This window comes from Gymnoscopelus braueri (assembly GCF_963280865.1).
Source record: "Gymnoscopelus braueri genome assembly, chromosome: 12".
Taxonomy (NCBI): Eukaryota; Metazoa; Chordata; class Actinopteri; order Myctophiformes; family Myctophidae; genus Gymnoscopelus; species Gymnoscopelus braueri.
Window position 1 is genome coordinate 2,362,529 of NC_137614.1, and position 21,127 is coordinate 2,383,655.

Below are 21,127 nucleotides of genomic sequence, written 5' to 3' on the forward strand. Positions count from 1 at the left end.
TTTCAGTGAATGCACAAAATAAACAAAGCTAATACTATTCTGTCTGTATCCCAAAATCTAACTTAAAGCTACAGTCCGTAAGTTGCTGTAACATGGTGGTTGTTGTGTGTGTGTGTCTCAACAGGGTCCCGATGGTCCCGGAGGCCCTAACGGTCTGGCTGGATCTCGTGGTATTGTTGGTCTGCCTGGTCAGCGTGGAGAGAGAGGTTTCCCTGGTCTTCCTGGACCTTCTGTAAGTCTCTGCTTTACTCCAAGGGTTCTCAACCTTTTCAGTGCCACAAGCCCCCAAAATAATCATATTAGAACTTGGGACCCCCCAAGATAATCATAGCTGAACTGGGGACCCCCCACCCTGACAAGCACTTGGGCTTGTAGGAGTTGAGGCATTACATTTAGTTTGACTCGGTTCCACAGATGAATATTGTGGAAATTAGCCGAACTAAGTTCGGCTATTTTCACAATGTTTGCCTCTTTCTTAGGTAATATTTGGCCAATTTGGTATTAAAAGGGTCTTAAAAGTCATTAAATTGTAACTTTATAAATGTGCAGACACCCTGTATATAGCCTACTTATACTGTATGTTGGTTTGTTTACTGTTGAGTGAGAAAACAATGTTGCACATTAAGCTAATCATCTAGGGACCCCCAAAAATAATTTGTGGACCCATCTGTTTGGGAACAACTGCTTTACTCTATGTATGATAGGGCTGGACCATATAGACAAAATAAAATAACCATATTAATATCCATACATTGCCCAGCCCTATCGTATATTATATTTAGTTACGTGTATATAAATAAAGATAGTGTGGCCTCAGTGTGAATTATTTCTCAGGATTTTATTTGTGATATGACTAGTTTGAAATCTATCACAATATTTTGCTATACAGACATTGAGGGCTATGGATTTAAGAGTTTTGCTATGAAAACTCATGTGATACGACTTTAATCTTACAGTAAGCTGGTCTTTGACTTGCAGGCTATGTTTAATCTTCTCCTTTAGCTGGATTATCCAAACATTGATCCTATTACAAGTTTTCATTGGATCAAACCAGAACACAGACTCACTAACACATGGTTTGACTTAAAAACAACTAAAAACAAAACAAAAAGCACACACGCACGCACGCACGTGCGCGCACGCACGCACACACACACACACACACACACACACACAAACCTGATATACTTCTTTGTACGGCAAGTCACGATGCAAGCATCGTGACTTGTAAATCAGCTTTTTAAAATGTAATTGTTAAATTGTGATATTATCAAACATACATAACAAACATAATTGGATTCCCAAAAAATGTATGCATGTATTTAATTCAATTCAGTGTGACCAGAAGCAGGAATAAAACATAATATCCCCATCAGACATAAAAATTAATGACCAGATGGGGGATATCAAAAGCAGAGGCATAGATCCCCCCATCCCCCCACCAGAAAATCCAACCCTGCGCTAATAGACTATAATAGACCACCTGCTGTCACTTGGACAGAACATGCTCTTTATTTGTTTCATTTTCCAAATAAATTATTAAACATAGATGAAAAAAGTTATTGAAAAAACACGGCCCCCTCACGCATTAGAAGGACAATATCAGTCACCAGAACTAAGGACAGGTGTTTTAAATTAATCTACCATGGTTAAAATGGAGTTCGAAGTTACAATGGGTTTATATAGGAAGGGGGCGTGTCAGATGAAATGAATAATATCAAATATCTAAATACTGAATCTTCAAAACTGTCTGGGGTAAAACACAAAGCCAGAGTAGACGTTAAAATTACCCCAAACATGTGAAAGTGAAATATCCCTTTAATCAGACATTTGGGCCTATCCAGATTGGAAGAGGTTTTATCAAGTCTGAATAGCATAAAAACAAATGGAAACTGATTTTTATTAATCAGGAATGAATAACAAATGTGATTTAAATGTGACTTCTAGGTGTGTCTCAGTCAGGACACTGATTTAGTCTGATTTATACATCATATTACTTACCAAAAATAGCTGATCTGAGTCGGCAGAATGTAGATTAAGCATTACTCACGCCTATGTCGTTAGGTCGTTACTACAGCAACCAATGCAGATAGATTGACAATGTCTGAATACACAAATGTGATTTGATCACTTGTGAATAACAGTGTGTGGACAGTCAGTCCTAAAGATCAGATTTAATAACAGTTTGGACAGTCAGTCCTAACGATCAGATTTAATAACAGTGTGGACAGTCAGTCCTAAAGATCACATTTAATAACAGTGTGGACAGTCAGTCCTAAAGATCACATTTAATAACAGTGTGGACAGTCAGTCCTAACGATCAGATTTAATAACAGTGTGGACAGTCATTCCTAAAGATCACATTTAATAACAGTGTGGACAGTAGGTTCTAAACATTTGAGAAGCTAATCGTATTTGTCCGCAGTCTGACCTGTGTATTTCCTGTGTGTGTGTTTTATGTATTTTACTGAGTGTGTATTATTGTGTGTGTTTTATAGGGAGAGCCCGGTAAGCAGGGATCTACTGGATCTAGTGGCGACCGTGGAGCCCCTGGACCCGTGGGACCCCCTGGACTGAGTGGACCCGCTGGAGAGCCTGGCAGAGAGGTCAGTAAACAACAACACAAATACAGTAGTAGTAACATCTTGCAAAATAAGTATAGCGACCGAAACGACAGTTTATACCTCAGTTTATTACGTTTATTTGTCAAATGAGTTGAGTGAGGCGCCCAAAACTGTACTGTAAGCAAAAGTATTTTTACTTCAAAATATATATTTTGTATACATCTAATAAATCCATTCCATTAAACGGATGAACAAATTGCATATGATGACGAAGCGTGAAGCATGTGGTGTCGACCTGCCATTTCATGAAGTGTGTGTGTGTGTGTGTTACAGGGTAATGCTGGAGCAGATGGTCCTCCTGGCAGGGATGGCGCGGGAGGAGTCAAGGTGAGACATCAGCAACATAATGTACACCAAACTGATCCTAGTTCAGCAGGCTGATATTCACCTCATTGACTGCCATCGGCATATCAGCAAATTGACATTTACCGATGGCTGTAGCCGATATTTATCTGTTGTGACGCATCAATTTTGCGCTGGCTATAGGCCTGTCATAATTGTTACAGAATCGCTTAATCGCAATAATTTGAGATAATCGTCATAATAGTTTCCATGTTGAAAAATGTTGATATCCTTTCAAACATTAAGGAAAAAATTGTGGAAAAAGCAGATCTACAAGCTCAAAAGGTTTTGAGCTTGTAGATCGGCTATTTCCGCTATTCATGTTTTAAAAAAAAATGTGTATAAAGTTATTAAGTTATGTACTCCCTGTGGACCTTTTGTTAACAAAGCCAAAAACCAAACAGCAATGTAATTTTCATTCATAATGTTCCAATGTTCAACGACAGAAACGCAATTAAATCGTTAATTGCAATTATTTGAGCGACAATTAATCGTCAAGTAAAATGTCATAATGGTGACAGCTATGTAGTGTTGGTTATCTGCTGCCTGCCAAGCTGAAGATTCTGAACACTTATTTTTCATGATGAAGATTTATTTGATTCACAAAAGGGGGAATAAATAACAACAAAAACTAAATAAACAGATATCGCTATCGACTATCTGCCAAATTGTTATTTTGAGCATTGGTATCTGCCCAGAATTTCCATATCGGTGTAAGACGTTCCCCTAAACCTCAGACTAGGGATGGGTTCCCCATGGGTTCCCCAAAACCTCGGACCAGGGATGGGGATCGTTGATTTTTACTGATTTTGATCCCCTTGTCGATCCTGCTTATCAAACCGATTCCTTACCGATTCTACTATCGATGTTTTTCTATTATTGGTATTTGTTTGCAAATTGGTGCTAATCTGGGGCACTCTATCACTTTCATTTAATTTAATCATTTAATTCTAAAGTCAAAAGCTTTATTGGAAGGACATACAGTATGTTTGTGCCAGTGATTTGATTTCAATGACATGACTCTCACCTCTCTGGACAAGACGTCACGTCAGCTGCCGCTAGAATCGAGATCATTTATATGAGAATTGATAGCAGAAGCCAAATCAGCTTATTGATTTCGGTTCTCAATAACTTCGGAATCGATTGAATGATATAATTGGTTCTCGATCCCCATCATCCCTAACCTTTGTACTGTCTGTTCCTGTAGGGAGAGCGTGGTAACACCGGACCCGCTGGCGCACCTGGAGCTCCAGGATCCCCCGGAGCCCCTGGCCCCGTCGGACCCCTCGGAAAGCAGGGAGACAGAGGAGATGGTGTAAGTACCACCACACACACCATGTTACAACCACAAAGATGTTGTGCTGTTGAACTAATATGATATATAACATGTGTTACCTTAACCACTTAATCGCCATGTGTAGTCGTACTCCTGTGTTGTTTTACCTTTTCTTCCCCCATTTATAGTGACAAGCCCAAAATAGGTTTAAAGCGATTAATTGAGAGCTCAAACACTTGTATTTCAGGGTGCTCAAGGACCTGCAGGACCCGCCGGACCAGCTGGAGCAAGAGGCATGGCTGTGAGTATTAACTGCAAAGAATCACTGCAAAGAAACACAGGAGGAGTGCTGTTATACTGTATAACGTTTTTATACAGTATATTTCTATGCAGAGGTGCCATTTGGTGCATGGTTGGCTGAACCATCTTTGTATGTATATTTTCAGGGACCCCAAGGACCACGTGGAGACAAGGGAGAGGCCGGCGAGACAGGAGAGAGGGGACAGAAGGGTCACCGTGGTTTCACTGGCCTGCAGGGTCTTCCCGGACCCCCTGTAAGTCATGCATTTCGGCAGCACCGCCATTTTGGGAGACTTGAGGTTATATCTGCGCACCTGTATCTGTAGCGGTTCTGCCGTCTTAACGTATCATCTTTTTGCCAACAGGGTTCCGCTGGTGACTCCGGTGCTTCTGGACCTGGTGGACCTTCTGGAGCCAAGGTGAGTTCCCAGGATGCAGTTCAACTTCAGTCTTTAGTACAAAAATACCAGAGTACAGCTTAACCTGTCACAAAAACAGTGACACCAGTACACCTAAAAACACAGTGTAGCAACATGACAATCCTAAAAAAAATACAAAATAAACACCAGCCAGACAATGTAGCCCACTGTGTTAATCAATCGATCAATCGACCGTTCGATCAACCGCTGTTAGTAAAAGGCATGGATATCAGGGCCGTCCACACCAAGCACTATAACTATAACTATAAATATGTCGTTCATCACTGTCGTTGTTATAGTTAGAATACATTTTCCCCTCAGGCTTTTCTTGCCCTTGTTGAAATTTTCAGGGTAGAGAGACATGTAAATAAGGAGAGAGAGTCAGGGACTGACATGCAGCAAAGGTCCGACCAGGAACGTACAGGTGATGAAAGCCAGCGTTCTTTAATTAGCCACCGCTGTGATAAGGTGGACAGCTGTAATTAACTTCCATGATGACAGAAGAAGACAGACACAGACATTAGATCGCTATCTCAGGCTGGGATGAGCTCATCGGTGTAAATCATCCTCATAATGAAAATGATGGAATATAATATCATCACTGTATCACTAATCCTGCATGGTGAGGTGGAAGGGTGCATAGATAGAAGAGGCTACTTTAGGTTGGAGAATGCTTTCCAAAATAGTGCAAATATTTTCAGGTGTCATCAGGTACAGTAGTGGTTTTCTGGCTTTCTGTTGCCCAAGGCACATCGAAGGGCAAGTCAAAATCTGAAGACGCACCTGAACTTTGTTTGAGAACCACTGACACTTTTGTTAATACTACATTAAACTGTCAACAAGAATCATGTTTAACAGCTGTATATCGTTTTGCTGTGTGCAGGGACCCCCTGGACCAGTTGGACCTGCTGGTAAGGACGGAGGTAACGGAACACCCGGACCCATCGGACCTCCTGGACCCCGTGGACGCTCTGGAGAGTCCGGACCTGCTGTGAGTGGCAACGCATCATAACCATTATAGCAGGGGTCTTCAACGTTTTTCCACCACTTAGCCGAGAGAGAGATGAAGCAGGGACCTCCACTATATTGTATAAAATTGTGTTGCAGATTAAACGTTTTCATAGATTTCATAGATAGTTGAATTCATGTTAATGTGTATTTTCAGACAGTTACCTTTTAAACCCTCAATATTTAGTCAACTTGACCATTGTCTCTGTACTTAGTCTGCTCTTTTTCCCTCTACAAATCTCAGAAAATAGCCGATCGACAGTACAAGCTCAAAACGCCTCGCAGCGCGAGGCGTTTTGAGCTTGTAGATCTGCAATTTTCGGCTAATGTTCCCCATCACACAAAGATTTGGCAGACCCACCTGTAGCAACACTGAGGACCCCTGGGGGGGGGGGGGGGGTTTGTTGAAGACCCCTGCATTATAGGCCTACTCTACAAACAATGTTATTGTCTTGACACCAACGACCCAACATGTCCCTTCCTGGTTCCTCATCTTCTTCTTTGTCTTCTCTCAACCTCTCCTATAGGGTCCTCCCGGTAACGCTGGACCCCCAGGACCCCCGGGACCCCCCGGCCCCGGCATCGACATGTCCGCCTTCGCCGGCCTGTCCCAGGTGGAGAAGTCTCCGGACCCCCTGCGCTACATGAGGGCGGACGAGGCGTCCAGCTCGCTGCGGCAGCACGACGTGGAGGTAGACTCCACGCTCAAGTCCATCAACAACCAGATCGAGAACCTGCGCAGCCCCGACGGCTCGCAGAAGAACCCCGCCCGAACCTGCAGAGACCTCAAGCTGTGCCACCCGGCGTGGAAGAGCGGTGAGTTTTAGCGGAGAGTTGTAGGAAAAATCGGGACACATTGGCTGCATAATACCGATGTCGTCAAAAATGTCAAACATAATTGCAGATTGATCAACTAAACTGATATGGGTCTGGCTCTAGAGGAGAGATAGATGGGGTTTGAAGGGAACAGAGCTAGAACGTGAACACATCCTGAATACTCTACTCTTGTCTGTTACAGGTGACTACTGGGTCGACCCCAACATTGGCAGCACAGCCGATGCCATCAAGGTCTTCTGCAACATGGAGACTGGCGAGACCTGCGTCTACCCCAGCATCAGCCAGGTGCCACGCAAGAACTGGTGGACTAGCAAGAGCAAGGAGCGCAAACACGTCTGGTTCGGAGAGACCATGAACGGAGGGTTCCACGTAGGTTTACATTAATGATACACCTCTCTGCTGTTCTGAAATAATCTATCCATTCACTGGGTGGATTTCTGCCATTTAAGAATCAATCGATCGATATGAACGAGACCATCTAGTATAACTGGTCTGAATATGACTTGGACTTTTAGTACACTGTTTCCCAAACAGTGGGTCAGAACCCATATGTGGGTTGTGGACACATTTTTATGTGTCACGGGTAAATACTTAATTTTTTTGTTTCCCACATCATCATTATTTTTTTTAAAAAGCATTAAAGAAAATTCTAAATGTTTCAAGAATTAAAAACAAATTCGATGATTTTTCAAAGGAATTTCATGAATAGATTAAAAAAATAATCAAAGAAATTCCATACATTAGAAAACAAAATAGCAGATCTGCAAGCTCGCAACGCGGCGTGTTGTACGCTTGTAGATCTGCTATTCTCATTAGTTTGGTTCCCTGGCAAAATGTCTAATTTCTCTTTTGGGTCTTGAGAGCTAAAAAGTGTTTTAGTGAGACTTCTAGTAATACTTTCTACAGCTAAAGAACCAAGACCACAACAACAGTGACAACAGTACACATGAAAACACAGTGTAACAACATGGTATCAATTGGTATCAATGTGTATGAACACGATGATGATGATTGATGATTAAACTCCTCCATCTTGGTTCTTCTCTTCGCCCCCTAACAGTTCAGCTATGCTCAGGAGGGCCCTGCGGCCGCCGCGGCCAGCATCCAGCTGACCTTCCTGAGGTTGCTGTCCACAGAGGCGTCCCAGAACATCACGTACCACTGTAAAAACAGCGTGGCCTACATGGAGCAGAGCACGGGCAACCTGAAGAAGGCCCTGCTCCTGCAGGGCGCCAACGACGTGAGCATCCGCGCCGAGGGCAACAGCCGCTTCACGTACGGCGTGCTGGAGGACGGCTGCAAGGTGAGGAGGAGGACTTTTCCGCCATTGGGCGCCATGGGAACATAACATATTCACTTAGCCTATAGGGATACTGTAAAACACACTACAGATACTGTTTCTTTAGCTTTGAGTATGTATGTGTGCCTTTGATTTCTTTTAAAGGTAGTGTCATTTTAAGTGAAATTGCTTTGTAATAATTATAAAATAACAAATCAGATGTTAATCTGGCGGCCATTTAGGTTTTTTAGTTTTTGATGATCAATTATGATTACATGTATAAACCATAACTATAAGAAAAAACGTCAAAACAATAAGCAATAATGACCAACAAACATTACATTTCTGCAATTTATCGGCAGCCATATTGGAAAATATGCCGCTGTATTGGAACCTAATGTAATTTTTTTACTTGGTAGAAATACCTTGAGAACATATTCTCTTATATCAAATATTTACAGCCCCGGCAAAGTGATATAGTCCAAAACGTTAGCCCAGTTGCAGCCATTTCGAAAACTGGTGGCCATCTTGAAATTTTTGAATTTTGCACGGCCAGAGGTTGATTATCAATTAGGGTCATATGAAGTGCATCTGTGCCAAATGTCATGCTTGCATCACCAACTGAACTATCATGTATTGAAAACAGCAATTTCCCGCCTGACTATTGCCTCTTTCTTGAATCTTGTGTGTAACCACGTTCCTCTTGCTCTCCATCCACAGAAACATACAGGCCAGTGGGGCAAGACCGTCTTTGAGTACAAAACCCAGAAGACGTCCCGTCTCCCTATAGTGGACGTTGCTCCCATGGACATTGGTGGTGCGGATCAGGAGTTCGGAGTGGATGTAGGAGCCGTCTGCTTCTTGTAAAAAAGAAAAAGTTGGAATATCCATCAAGTGGCCATCAACAAAACAAAGTAAAAAAATACAAAGTAAAAAAACTTTTCAACTATGAAACATTTAACACTCACTTCCACAATAAAGAAGACATGGAAATTATAAACAAAGAAAATTGATACTTTTTCTCTCAACACAAAGAAGTGCTGTTCCAAGTTTTTGTACTCCCTTGGATGTTCAGCACTGAAAGGGCACCGGCAATATTCCTTTTTTTGTAAACGACACAAGCAAGCATTCCCTGTCTGTCTGTCTGTCGACCGACCCCCCCGACGTTCCTGAGATCCAGTCATGTTTCCCCACCATGGCCACCGGGAATCCTTCAGAGCCAGGAGGAACCAGGAGAGGGACGGACCCGATCGAGCGAATACAAAGTGATGGAGACACAAGAAACATGACTCGATGTCACTTATTTATTGTCTTATTAAACCTTGAACGGGGGCGGGGTTGAGGTAGGACTGGGGCGGGGTTGTTTTTTTCTTTTCTTTTTTTGAAGACGAGGCCCCTCCCACTACAGAACCAAGCCACACCCTCTTCTCGTCTCAGTCCTACGCCATCTCCTGTCCCGCTATCTCGCTCCTCCTGTCCCAACAAAAAACAGGGCCTTTTGAATCCATGTAGAATCCAAAAAAACGAAGATATTTTCAGTAATTAAAAAACAGTTCCGCCCCAGACTTATCCATCACGTTACGGGAGCGTTTTTTTTTTACTGTGTATTATAAATCCTTGGTTCTATTGTTGTAAAAGTCTGTGTTTATAAACAACCAGATGGGGTTTTATATATATATATATATTTCCACATTCTGTGTACATACATGTGTCTGTATGCGCACCAACACTTTCTACAAAGTGAGGTTTCATTTGGGATGTATGTTTCATTTGTCATGTACCCCGTACCCCCTCTTGACTGCCCCCATCAGATGTTGTTTTACCCAGTTTATTATCAAAAGAAAAAACCTTTCTTGACAAATTTAAGGGAAGAATTTGTTTTGCTTTTATTGTAGTCATCCTGATTGTTTAAAAGCTACCTCACGCTGAAAAAACAAAGTGAAAATGTTCGAACCTTTAAGAAAAAAGCTGACCATCCGGGGCTGAGCAGGCCATCTTTAACATGGGGTTTTGCTCTAATCTTCACAAGGTGCTATGACTTCTAGAATCCATTGTTCCCCCCACCCCCCTCCCCGATTCCCACTAACCTCACACACCACACACACCCCCCACCCTGGAGGGACGGTGCAACAGGGCCACATTAGGGGGAGAAAAGGGGCTTTAAAGCGTGTCCTCCTCGGAAGTCTTTTTGCCCCCCAAACCTTGAACCATGGGACTCCAATAAGGAAAGCCACTCAAAAAAAACCTAAACAATCAGGGTGGGTTGTCTCTGTGTGTGTGAGGGTGTGTATATTTTTTATTTTTGTTTTTTATTATTAATTTTATTATGATCACAATCTTTTTTTTTGTTTTGTTTTTGTTTTTGTTTTGTTTATTTTGTTACACTTTTAATTGATGTAAATTGGAAATAAAAGGAAAAAACCAAGTAACAAATGAAGCTGTTTTTTTTTTTTTTTAATTGAGCTTTTGAATAAAAACAGAACTGGCGTGGGGAGGATGCGTTTGTTTTTTTTATTCCTTTCAACCGAACCCTTCATGTGTAGTTCAATTATTTTTCTTTTTTTCTTTTTGTGATAGCTGTCTTTTTCGAGAGAGGTCAGTTCATCTTGTACGTGAGTGCACGTTGTGTGCGTGAGTGTGCGTGAGTGTGTGTGTCTGTGTGCGTGCCTGTGTGTGCGTGTGCGTGCGTGTGCGTGTGCGTGTGAGTGTGTGTGTGTGTGTGCATGTTTTGAGAGACTGTGCAATGCCAGTGTGTATTTTCATGAGACTCAACAACAGAATTGGAAGTACTGTACTGGAGCGGTTTCAGGGTGGGGGTGTGCTTTGGCCCCTGTTTGTTTGAACTATAGGCATAAATAAAGGAAAGAAAATGATAACGGCGAGTGGAATTGTGAAGTATTTTGTACTGTAATGATTCAGTAAATAAACGGCCCAACATCAGTATTACACAGGCTACTACAGTTGTTTCCATGACCATAATATTGAAGTTAACTTGAGTTTTGATTACAACCAATGTGTGTAAAGACAGGCCGTTCTGTTGCTTTGAAGTAATATACTGTAGGCTACATGTATGAATGCACCAGTAATAAAAGAGAACCAGCCATTTACAATAATATAATTGATTGATTGATTGATTGAATACTTTATTAGTCATAAATGTACAGTAAGGCATTAAAGCTAAAAGGATAACAAAAAAAGTCCTGGGTACTAGTTTCCATTGTGATCCTATGTATTCAATTCATCAACATAGCGTACAAAATTAACACAATAATACATGTCATCAACAAATACAAACACTATGGGTGGGCACTAAAGGGATGAGAAAATTGTGGTCTCCTGATAGGTGTAAACCCGTGTTACACATCCTCTAATGCAGTGGTTCTCAAACTCTTCCATGTCAAGGACCACCAAAATGATATGTATTTGGCCGCGGACCCCCATCTCAAAATATTATGTTCCAGGGGCCCCCCAGAAGCAAAGATTTGAGTTACAAATGTTTGCTTTAAAATAGCGAACATAAACAAGTTTTCGCGATTTTCAAAAATAGCAGACCTACAAGCTCATAGCGCGGTGCACTATTAGCTTATATATCTGCTATTTTTGAATAGCCAAAGTATAAAATGTTAAAGTGGTTAAAATTATGATGCTCATGACCCCACTTTGAGAACCAATGCATTAATGGATGGTGTCAGGTCATTCCACATTTTGGTGGCACAATAGTAGAACTTTCCTATGTTTGTTCTAAATTTGGGTTTTACCAGATCATGGATCCGCTCCCTCTAGAGTTGTGGCTGTGGGTGTCACTCACTTTGGAGAAGTAGTTAGTAGTAGTAGTAGTAGTAGTAGTAGTATCAGGCAGCCATATTGGGGCCTCTTCCTTACTAAATTGGGCCTCTTCCTTCACAGGTATTAACAATGATAGGCCTACTAATTAAGGCTCTGTTCCATTTAGTGTGGCACAGTGGTTCTCAAACCTTTTTAATTTCAAGGACCCCATAACTCTGAGAGTGTAAGAAATAATGGAACCAAATGGGTCCATTTGCCACCCTCAAGGAACCATGAGGGTCCCTGGACCACACTTTGAGACCCACTGGTGTAGCAGAGTGTTTCCAGTGAGCCAACATGCAATAATAGCAGCACCCTGACTCTGTTTCACCAGAATGGAACAGAGCCTTCATTAGTATCATTGGAAAGATCTGTGAAGGTAGTAAGGAAGAGGCCCAATTTATTTCCAATATGGCTGCTGTGCATAGAGCTGAGTGCAATGTCTCATTGACTATCTAGAATAATAGGCTTTTCATTGCTTTGATTAGGGTTGAATGGATAACTGACTCCATCTGCACTTCTGCAATAATACAGAATGAACGCAGCATAGTAAATAGATAACTGACATAAGAGTCGGTTCAGTATTATTTCACAAAACAAATTGGATCTCAGATCAAATTTCACGAATCCATCAGGGATCTGGTCCGTCATATATATATATATATATATATATATATATATATATATATATATATATATATATTTGGAACCAATCAGGTCTTTGAATTAACTTTGTGAAGAGCTCTGCCATCACTCTGGCAATAACATGGATAGTGCAGCCGTTCTTATCTGCATTACATTTCTTTCTCTGCAATGACTCCACAGTCCACACACATTCAAGTGCTGCTTCTCCACTTTCCAACTCATGGAGGCAAGTTGGCTTTTTCATATTCATATTCTCAGAGAGAATTCATGTAAAATAAAATGATGTGTTTCATGGAGGTTTGCTATTGAAAATGTTGTCCTTATACAAATTATGAGGATTGGGAACAATACAGCATTTACAGTTACAAAATAAACCACTTTTCGAACAATAAAAGAAAAGGAACCCCCCCCCCAAGCATGAGCTCAGTTCGGGCTCTCCCCAGGCTGGCAGAGGGAGAGTAGCGCCCAGGATTACAAAAATTGTGAGAAAAAATGTATTTAAAAAAAATTGTTCTCCACCAGGACCACCACACATTTGTAGCCGACTCCTCGTCATTCCTCACTGATGCAGCCCACGATGGAGGAGTCATCTGAGAACGTCTGGTGGTGGCATTGTGTTCTAGAGTTGAAACTGAAGTCATAAGTAGTTGTAGATGGTGAACAAGAAAGTTGACTCCGTTCCCCATGTGGATCCTGAGTAACCTGACTTCGCCAAATGGAAGAAGCTTGCGACACACATTTTGTTTCACAGCCTACTTCGAAACTCAATACCGCCCTCATCTGGCTGAGTCAGGTTAGATCCTGAGATCCACACCAACAATATGTAGGATGATGAATGCAATGAATGAAGACGAATAGTCAAATCTTCTAATCCTACTTTTAACATGTTGTAATATCTATAGTTTCAATAAATATATCAAATGAAACAAAGTTCTATACAGATCTGCTCTGACCTAGCCTGGTAAACCCTCCCTCCGGAAATCTCATTTCTATTTGATTCCAGAAATGAGATTTCCGGAGGGAGGGTTTACCAGGCTAGCTCTGACCCTCTCTCTGTTGAATTTGATCACACTGTCTCCATTTGGAGTGTGTATCCAGTGGTGTAAGTACATTTACTTTGATTTTATTTTTTTTACTTTACTTGAATATTTCCAATGATCAGTACTTTTACTTCTACTCCACTACATCTCAGAGGCAAATATTGTACTTTTACTCCACTACAATTATTTCAAAGTAGTACTAGTTACAGTAAACATACATTAACCACTTCAGCCCTATATTTACATTTCGGCCATTTGAAAATAGCAGATCTACAAGCTCACAATGCGTCACGACGCATTGTGTGCTTGTAGATATAGGCCTACATCTGAAAAGTATGAAATGGGACATTCTGCAGTAAATGTTTAATTCCGGACTTTTACTTGTGACAAAGTATTTCTACATTGCGGTATTCATACTTTAACGTAAGTAACTTAAGTAACTTAAATGAATATTTTTTCCACCACTGGGTGTAACCCACCTGTTTAATGGTAACAAGCCTTTGATAAGATATTATATAATATTATAATGAGGATTAGTGAGGACCAATTATATGAAGATAAGATATAATATAATATTATAAGTGAGGACCAATTATATGAAGATAAAATATAATATAATATTATAATGAGCATTCGTGAGGAGCAATTATAATATGAAGATATAAATGAAAATGGGTGAAGTCGTCCTTTAAGTAGTGAAAATAGCAGATCTACGAGCTTGTAGATCTGCTATTTTCACTAGTGTGGCTGCTGGGGGAAACTTCACATTTGGGAACCACTGTTGTAGTTTATTTAAAAGTCATAAAGTCATTTTCCAGAAGAAAGGAGGTGACATCCACTGCCGTGTTCAGACCAGTGTTGCCAGATGGTCCGAGCTTGTAGATCTTTTCTCCATACCGTGTTCAGACCGGTGTTGCCAGATGGTCTGAGCTTGTAGATCAGCTACTTTTGATGCTTTCGAATTTGTATGTTGAAAAGAACAGTTTTGGACATATGAGGTTTTTACACCTGACAGACAAAGTGAAAGTTGCTGTCAGATTATAACTTGAGTCAAAGTAATGGAGTAGTTGCATTTGAAAAATACTTAAGTATCCAAAAGTTACAACAAAGTACATTATATTTTTTGATACATGTTCAAAAGTTCTCAAGAATAGAGGAAATAGTAGACACTGTGAGCTTGTAGATCTGCTTTTTTTTTGGAACAGGGCTTTTAATGGTTCATAATGTACTTTTTCCCTTCCTAGTAATAGTGGATTGAAAGTCATGATTACCCAAAAATACTCTAGTACAGTACTCAAATAAATGTACTTTGATACTTTGTTCCCCAATAAAGATATTACAGATGCAACCTAATGACTTCAAACTCATGAGTCAATATTTTTATTTCAATAAAGATGATAAATCTTATGAATCAGCATTTTTATTTAACCACATTATAACTCGTCGATATTTCCCCCAAAAACAATGTCCATCAATTTTCACAATATTCTTTTCATAATATTTCAAGACATCTCAAAATCCTTCAGTAGGCCAATCTACAAGCTTACAACGCCGCACGATGCGATGCGTTGTGAGCTTGTAGATCTGCTATTTGTCATAATGATAAAGTATATGGCTGATATGACAAGATGACATCCCATAATTATGATAAACTGTTATAAAAATGAATAAAAACATACATAGACACGTGAATAATTATCAGATAATGATTGAAGATAGACAGTAGGCCTACTCATCATAAGTTTAGAGAGAGAAAGAGAGAGAGACAGAGAGACAGAAAGAGAGAGAGAGAGAGAGGTTCCGCTATGACATCACTGTGAAGAACCAGTTTAGGTTCTACTTGGGACCTTTATTTGTCTGTGTTTAGCTGCTCTCTAACTACCAGTCATAAAATGGGGTTGTGTCATAAAAAAGATTGAGAACCCCTTCTCTATGTCATCACATCAATGAAGTGTTCAATGTCATGCAGCTGCGTCTGATTAAATCACGTTGGTTTGTACTTGACTGACAGCCACCATGAAGGCATTTTATGGCAGCAGAAGAACCCAAACCAAATTGTATTTGTATCTATGAGGGATTGCTGATACTATGTTTCATTTGTATGATTAAACTTGAATTAAACAGCACTTTTACACTGCACTGTCAATTTCACACTCAATTATGACACTTTTTCAGTATAGGCATTGTACAGTGGGGGGGGCAAACTTGAGCTCTGCTTGGAGCCACAAACTTGTGAAATCCGCCCCTGCGCGCACACACACACACACACACACACACACACACACACACACACACACACACACACACACGGAGAGGTGTCTCTACTTCTCTGTCATATGTCACAAACACCGAGACACACACACACACACACACACACACACACACACACACACACACACACACACACACACACACACACACACACACACACACACAGGGTGAACCCGGCTTCCATTTAAATGAATGGTAGCCTGTAGCTTTGTAACTGCCAGTGTGAACACAGCATTCAAAGACCCCACCCCAAAGACCCCACCCCCATAACAGCCCGTTCACCCTGTTGTCACCATCAGGGAAGACATGCAGGATCCTCAGGTACGACCAGACTGAGGATTAGTTTCTTACCCCAGGCCATGACTGCTAAATAAGCAATAGTGATTCACCTGCATTACCTTTTGGTGTATTGAGTACCTTGTGTAGGCTGTACTGCTCTCGAGTTTATCTTGTTTTTTATCTAAAAAGGGAATTTCTTGCTGTCTATTTATGCTATATATGTGTGTGTTATGGCATAAAACTATAACACTCGTCGGGATGGATTTTTGGGTTGCAGAAAAAAAATCCAAAATCCATTAAAAATAAAACCCATACATGTAAAAAGAAAAATAAACTCCTACACTGTCTCTCTCTCTCACCTCAATAAATACCGTAGCCTGTAAAACAGAATGTAAAAAGTGTGTCACACACACACACAACCAGGAAGAACCACCCATGTCATGTGACCTCTGAAGAATGAGGAAATGAAGTCAAACTAAAAGACAACTCGGTCGGTGTGTCACAGTCACACTAAGCTGAAGAATGGCACAGGCAGAGAAACAGAAAGTTCTGTTGGATGAGGAAAAGTTCTCCTGTTCTATCTGTCTGGATACACTGAGGTTTCCGGTGACTGTTCCCTGTGGACACAACTACTGCAGTAGGTGTATTGAGGGATACTGGGATCAGAATGAGCAAATGCCGAAAGTCAAATGTCCACAGTGCAGCCAGACGTTCGACCCAAGACCTGAACTGAAGAAAAACCTCATGTTGGGTGAGGTGGTGGCTATACTCAAGAAGACAGCACTCGAAGGTATTATTCCTGAGCACTGCTATGCTGGACCTGGAGATGTGGGCTGTGATTCCTGCAGTGGTAGAAAACAGAAAGCTGTGGAGACTTGTCTTCAGTGTCTGGTCTCGTACTGTGCCACTCACGTCCAGCCTCACTATCACTCGCCTGCCTTTAAGAAACACAAGCGGGTCAAAGCCTCCAGCAAGCTTCAGGAGAACATCTGCGTCCAGGAGAGAATCCAGGAGAGAGAGGAAGAAGTGAAGGTGCTTCAGCGGGAGGTGGAGACCATCAATAAATCTGCCGATAAAGCAGCGAGGAACAGTGACACCATCTTTACTGAGCTCATCTCTTCCATTGAGAAAAGACGATCTAAGGTGAGGGAGCAGATCAGAGACCAGCAGAAACATGAAGTGAGTCGTGCTGAAGAGCAGGGGAAGCGTGTGGGGCTGGCGGTCACTGCACTGAGGAGGAGACAGCTGGAGCAGCTCTCACACACAGAGAACAGTTACAACAACCTCTCAAGGATCAGTGAATCTACGTACCGAGTCAGCATTCATGACCGTCCTCTGAGACACTTTGACGGTGTGACTGTGGCCGTGTCAAAGATGAGGGGCAAACTAGAGGCCATTCTTAAAGAGGAAGGGACGAACGTCTCAAAGACGGTGAAGAGAGTGGATGTTTTACTGTCAACACCAGAGCCCAAGACTAGAGCTGAGTTCTTAAAATATGCAATCAATGTCACAATGGATCCAAACACAGCACATCAATACCTGTCTCTGTCTGAAGGGAACCTAAAAGTATTGATGACTAACGTAGTACAATCACATCCTCAACACCCAGATAGATTTGTCGAATGCTGGCAGGTCCTGGGTACAGAGCCTCTGACTGGACGCCATTACTGGGAGGCAGAGTGGGGCGGAGACTACGTCGACGTTGCAGTCGCGTACCCAGACATCCCCAGGTCAGGAGACACTGAGCGTAGATTTGGATTGAATGCTAAAACTTGGTGTTTGCAGTGTTGGCAGGTAGGTTGTTATTTCAGACACAGAGAGATTGGTTCTGACATCCCCATCAACGTGAGGTCCAGAGTAGGAGTGTACCTGGATCACAGTGCTGGCATTCTGTCCTTCTACAGCGTCTCTGACAGCATGGTTCTCCTCAAAAGAATCGAGACCACATTCACGCGGCCCCTCCTCCCCGGATTTTGGGTTTGTGACGGAGCCACCATGGAGATGTGTCATGACATCAAGTAAATCCAGTGGGAAGTAACTAAGTACATGTACTCAAGTACAGTACTTAAGTAATATTTGGAGGTATATATATTTTTTTTTACTTGAGTATTTCCATTTGTTTTACACTTTTACTTAGTTAGACTACTAGGACTTTTATTGTGCATACAAAGCCCGCTTGTAGATCGGTTATTTTTTGTCGGGGAAAATTGACACATTTTTAAATATCTCAGATTGTGTGAGTACATTTCTGTACTTTTGCTTGTACATTTTGATGCCAATACTTTGGTACTTTTACTCAAGTAAATTTGTGATTACAGAGCTTTTAGTTGTACCAGAGTATTTCTCCATTGTGGTATTGCTACTGTACTTTCACTTAAGTAACAAACCTTAGTTCTTCTTCCATCACCGAGTAAATCAGACTTTGGTTCGTCTCTCATGACTCCATAATCATTTCTTCATCGTCTTGTTGTTTATTTCTCTCAAGGTCAACATTCTCATAAATGTATAAACTGTTCTGTTGATGTAAATGAAACTACCAAATGATTTAGTTGACCTCTGAAATCAGTAGTGTTGTTGCTAAGCTTGGAAAAGAAGAAAAAACTAACACACGATTCTTGTTTATTTTGTCTGTTGAGAAGATATTGCATAATTATGTAATTCTGTTTTGCTATTTTGTTCTGTTCTTGTATTCATATGATTGATTTGATGGAGGAATTGTGGCTTTCTGGGGTTGGGTTTTATTTTTTATTTTTTTTATCTTTGGTATACCATTTTGTCTAGCCTGGAAACCAGACAAATTGTCTTTCTATGAAGCAATCATCTTTTTGTGGGTTTGATATTCCATGCAAAAAAACATTCAATGATATTGATTTACTGTAGTTTAAATTCCAAGATTATAATATAACATGTTATAACATATTATTATATAACATGTAATGTAATACATAGTAACCAACATGATAATACTATTATTTCAATAAATGGTTGTGTATTACTACACGTGTATTGTGTTTGTGTTATTATTTTATGAGTGTACTTTAAGCTGCTGTCATGTGTTCTTTATTGCTGTCACTGTAAAGTGGACCGGGACTTCCAGCTTAAAGGAGAATTTTGGACTAAGGTTTTCTTACATTTTCTATGATGTTATGATATCTTAGGATGAATGGTACAGTAGAAAAATGTCATAACTCCATCCCGGGTCCGCCACAGCTTAAAACGTGCGCGGATAGGCCTTGCGTTAGATCGCATATTTTAATAGCTTTTCTTTTTTTTCTTTTTTTTTTAGATCTGACGTTCATAGTTACAGAACACTGTCCAAAAAAAAAAAAAACAGAAGTCTCGCTAGACGAGATTTCAATCTCGAGATTTCAATCTCGTCTAGAGAGACTTAGGACGTTAGATCCACCCAAAAAAATATATATATGTGATCTAACGCAAGGCCTATCCGCGCACGTTTTAAGCTGTGGCGGACCCGGGATGGAGTTATGAAATTTTTCTACTGTACCATTCATCCTAAGATATCATAACATCATAGAAAAGGTAAGAAAACCTTAGTCCAAAATTCTCCTTTTCAATGTCATGCAGCCACGCCCTCGCCTCAGGTCCCACATCACAGAGGCCGGCCTCTGAAGATGGTCTGTACAGGGGACAGGTGGTGATGATTAGGTGTTGTGAAGGTGGTCTGTACCAGTGGTGTAAAGTAACTAACTACATTTAGTCAAGTACTGTACATAAGTACGATTTTGAGTTTCTTAAATGTTTTCTTTACTTGAGTATTTCCAATTTTCTGTACTTTTACTTCTACTCCACTACATCTCAGAGACAAATATTGCACTTTTACTCCACGACAATTATTTGAAAACTATAGTTATTTGCTACTTTGTAGATTTTGATTATTATTATTACAAAACATACATTAACCATTCCATACATATACATTTTGGCCATTTGAAAATAGCCGATCTACAAGCTCACACTGCGTCGCGATGCGACGCAGTGTGAGCTTGTAGATCTGCTTTTTTCAAAAGATTTGTATACATTGAAATGGGACATTCTGCATAGTGAGTACTTTCTACTTTTGATACTTTAAGTACATCTTGATACCAATATTTTTGTACTTTTACTCAAGTAAATTTTGAATTCCGGACTTTTACTTGTAACAGAGTATTTCTATATTGCAGTATTGATACTTTTACTTAAGTAAAACATGTGAGATGAACAAACCAAACTGATCTGCAGTTCTTTGATATTCTGTTGTAACATCTCCTGGTGCAGGGTTAACTCAGCTTAACGGTGCTCAGGGAACACACAGCAAAATACAGCTGTGTCTGAGGGCCTTGACCTACAACTTTGAGTTTTTGTTTAAAGACACATGGATTAGGGATGTGCGCAGCAACTAATTCCACTGATGTTTGAACAAATGTTTTTGTAACAGATTAGTTCAGAAATTAAGGAAACAAAGCCACATTTTGATCTGTAAGACTAAACCTTATTGGTCAAAAAGATTGTCATGATATGAAATGATTACGTTACAAAATGAGTAGGTTTTATTCACAAAATGTGAATTCAGAAATAATTTGGACAGATTGCTGTTGCAATAAGAGAATGGTAGATATACTCAGAATGTCCGCTTTCTCTGGCCAAGATGGCACAATGGCTTGCTATTTGCCTTCTTAAAAGCAAATTCTTCCTCCCATGTTTGTGGAAAAGTCCTTCACTCATTAATGTTAATGATTGTGTTTGTCTTGATTCAATGATTTGTCCTCAACGATAGGTGATGATTACTATGAAGGTTGGATAAAAGGTTGGATTCCTACCTGTCAGATGTTGGATGTCGGCCAGTACAGTCTGAACTAGTAAACTTCCTGTTGGGTTAACGTAGCATCATAATAATTTTAATCTCTTTCTGTATATTTACAATTCTGTATATGTTGGCTATAAACAGCAGATCTACAAGCTCAGAGTCAGAAGGCACCCACTCC

At 40.6% G+C, this 21,127-nt stretch overlaps 2 protein-coding genes and 1 long non-coding RNA gene across 3 annotated transcripts in view; 2 read left to right on the forward strand and 1 right to left on the reverse strand.

Moving 5' to 3' along the window:
• Nucleotides 1-10,579, forward strand: part of col2a1a (collagen, type II, alpha 1a) — a 50,097-nt gene extending 39,518 nt beyond the window's left edge. The window contains exons 42-53 of the mRNA XM_080444220.1: nucleotides 125-232; nucleotides 2,499-2,606; nucleotides 2,898-2,951; nucleotides 4,174-4,281; nucleotides 4,490-4,543; nucleotides 4,689-4,796; nucleotides 4,908-4,961; nucleotides 5,845-5,952; nucleotides 6,497-6,785; nucleotides 6,988-7,175; nucleotides 7,867-8,109; nucleotides 8,806-10,579. Of these exons, the coding sequence (XP_080300346.1) occupies nucleotides 125-232; nucleotides 2,499-2,606; nucleotides 2,898-2,951; nucleotides 4,174-4,281; nucleotides 4,490-4,543; nucleotides 4,689-4,796; nucleotides 4,908-4,961; nucleotides 5,845-5,952; nucleotides 6,497-6,785; nucleotides 6,988-7,175; nucleotides 7,867-8,109; nucleotides 8,806-8,952 (1,569 nt within the window). The 3' untranslated portion in view covers nucleotides 8,953-10,579. The remainder of the gene's footprint in view (nucleotides 1-124; nucleotides 233-2,498; nucleotides 2,607-2,897; nucleotides 2,952-4,173; nucleotides 4,282-4,489; nucleotides 4,544-4,688; nucleotides 4,797-4,907; nucleotides 4,962-5,844; nucleotides 5,953-6,496; nucleotides 6,786-6,987; nucleotides 7,176-7,866; nucleotides 8,110-8,805) is intronic.
• Nucleotides 1-21,127, reverse strand: part of LOC308096711 — a 776,952-nt gene that overhangs the window by 118,429 nt on the left and 637,396 nt on the right. The window lies entirely within an intron of this gene.
• LOC308097545 (E3 ubiquitin/ISG15 ligase TRIM25-like) lies at nucleotides 16,650-18,716 on the forward strand. The gene is made up of 2 exons (XM_080445379.1): nucleotides 16,650-18,179; nucleotides 18,328-18,716. The coding sequence occupies exon 1, from the start codon at nucleotides 16,668-16,670 to the stop codon at nucleotides 18,165-18,167; it is 1,500 nt and encodes a 499-aa protein (XP_080301505.1). The 5' UTR covers nucleotides 16,650-16,667; the 3' UTR covers nucleotides 18,168-18,179; nucleotides 18,328-18,716.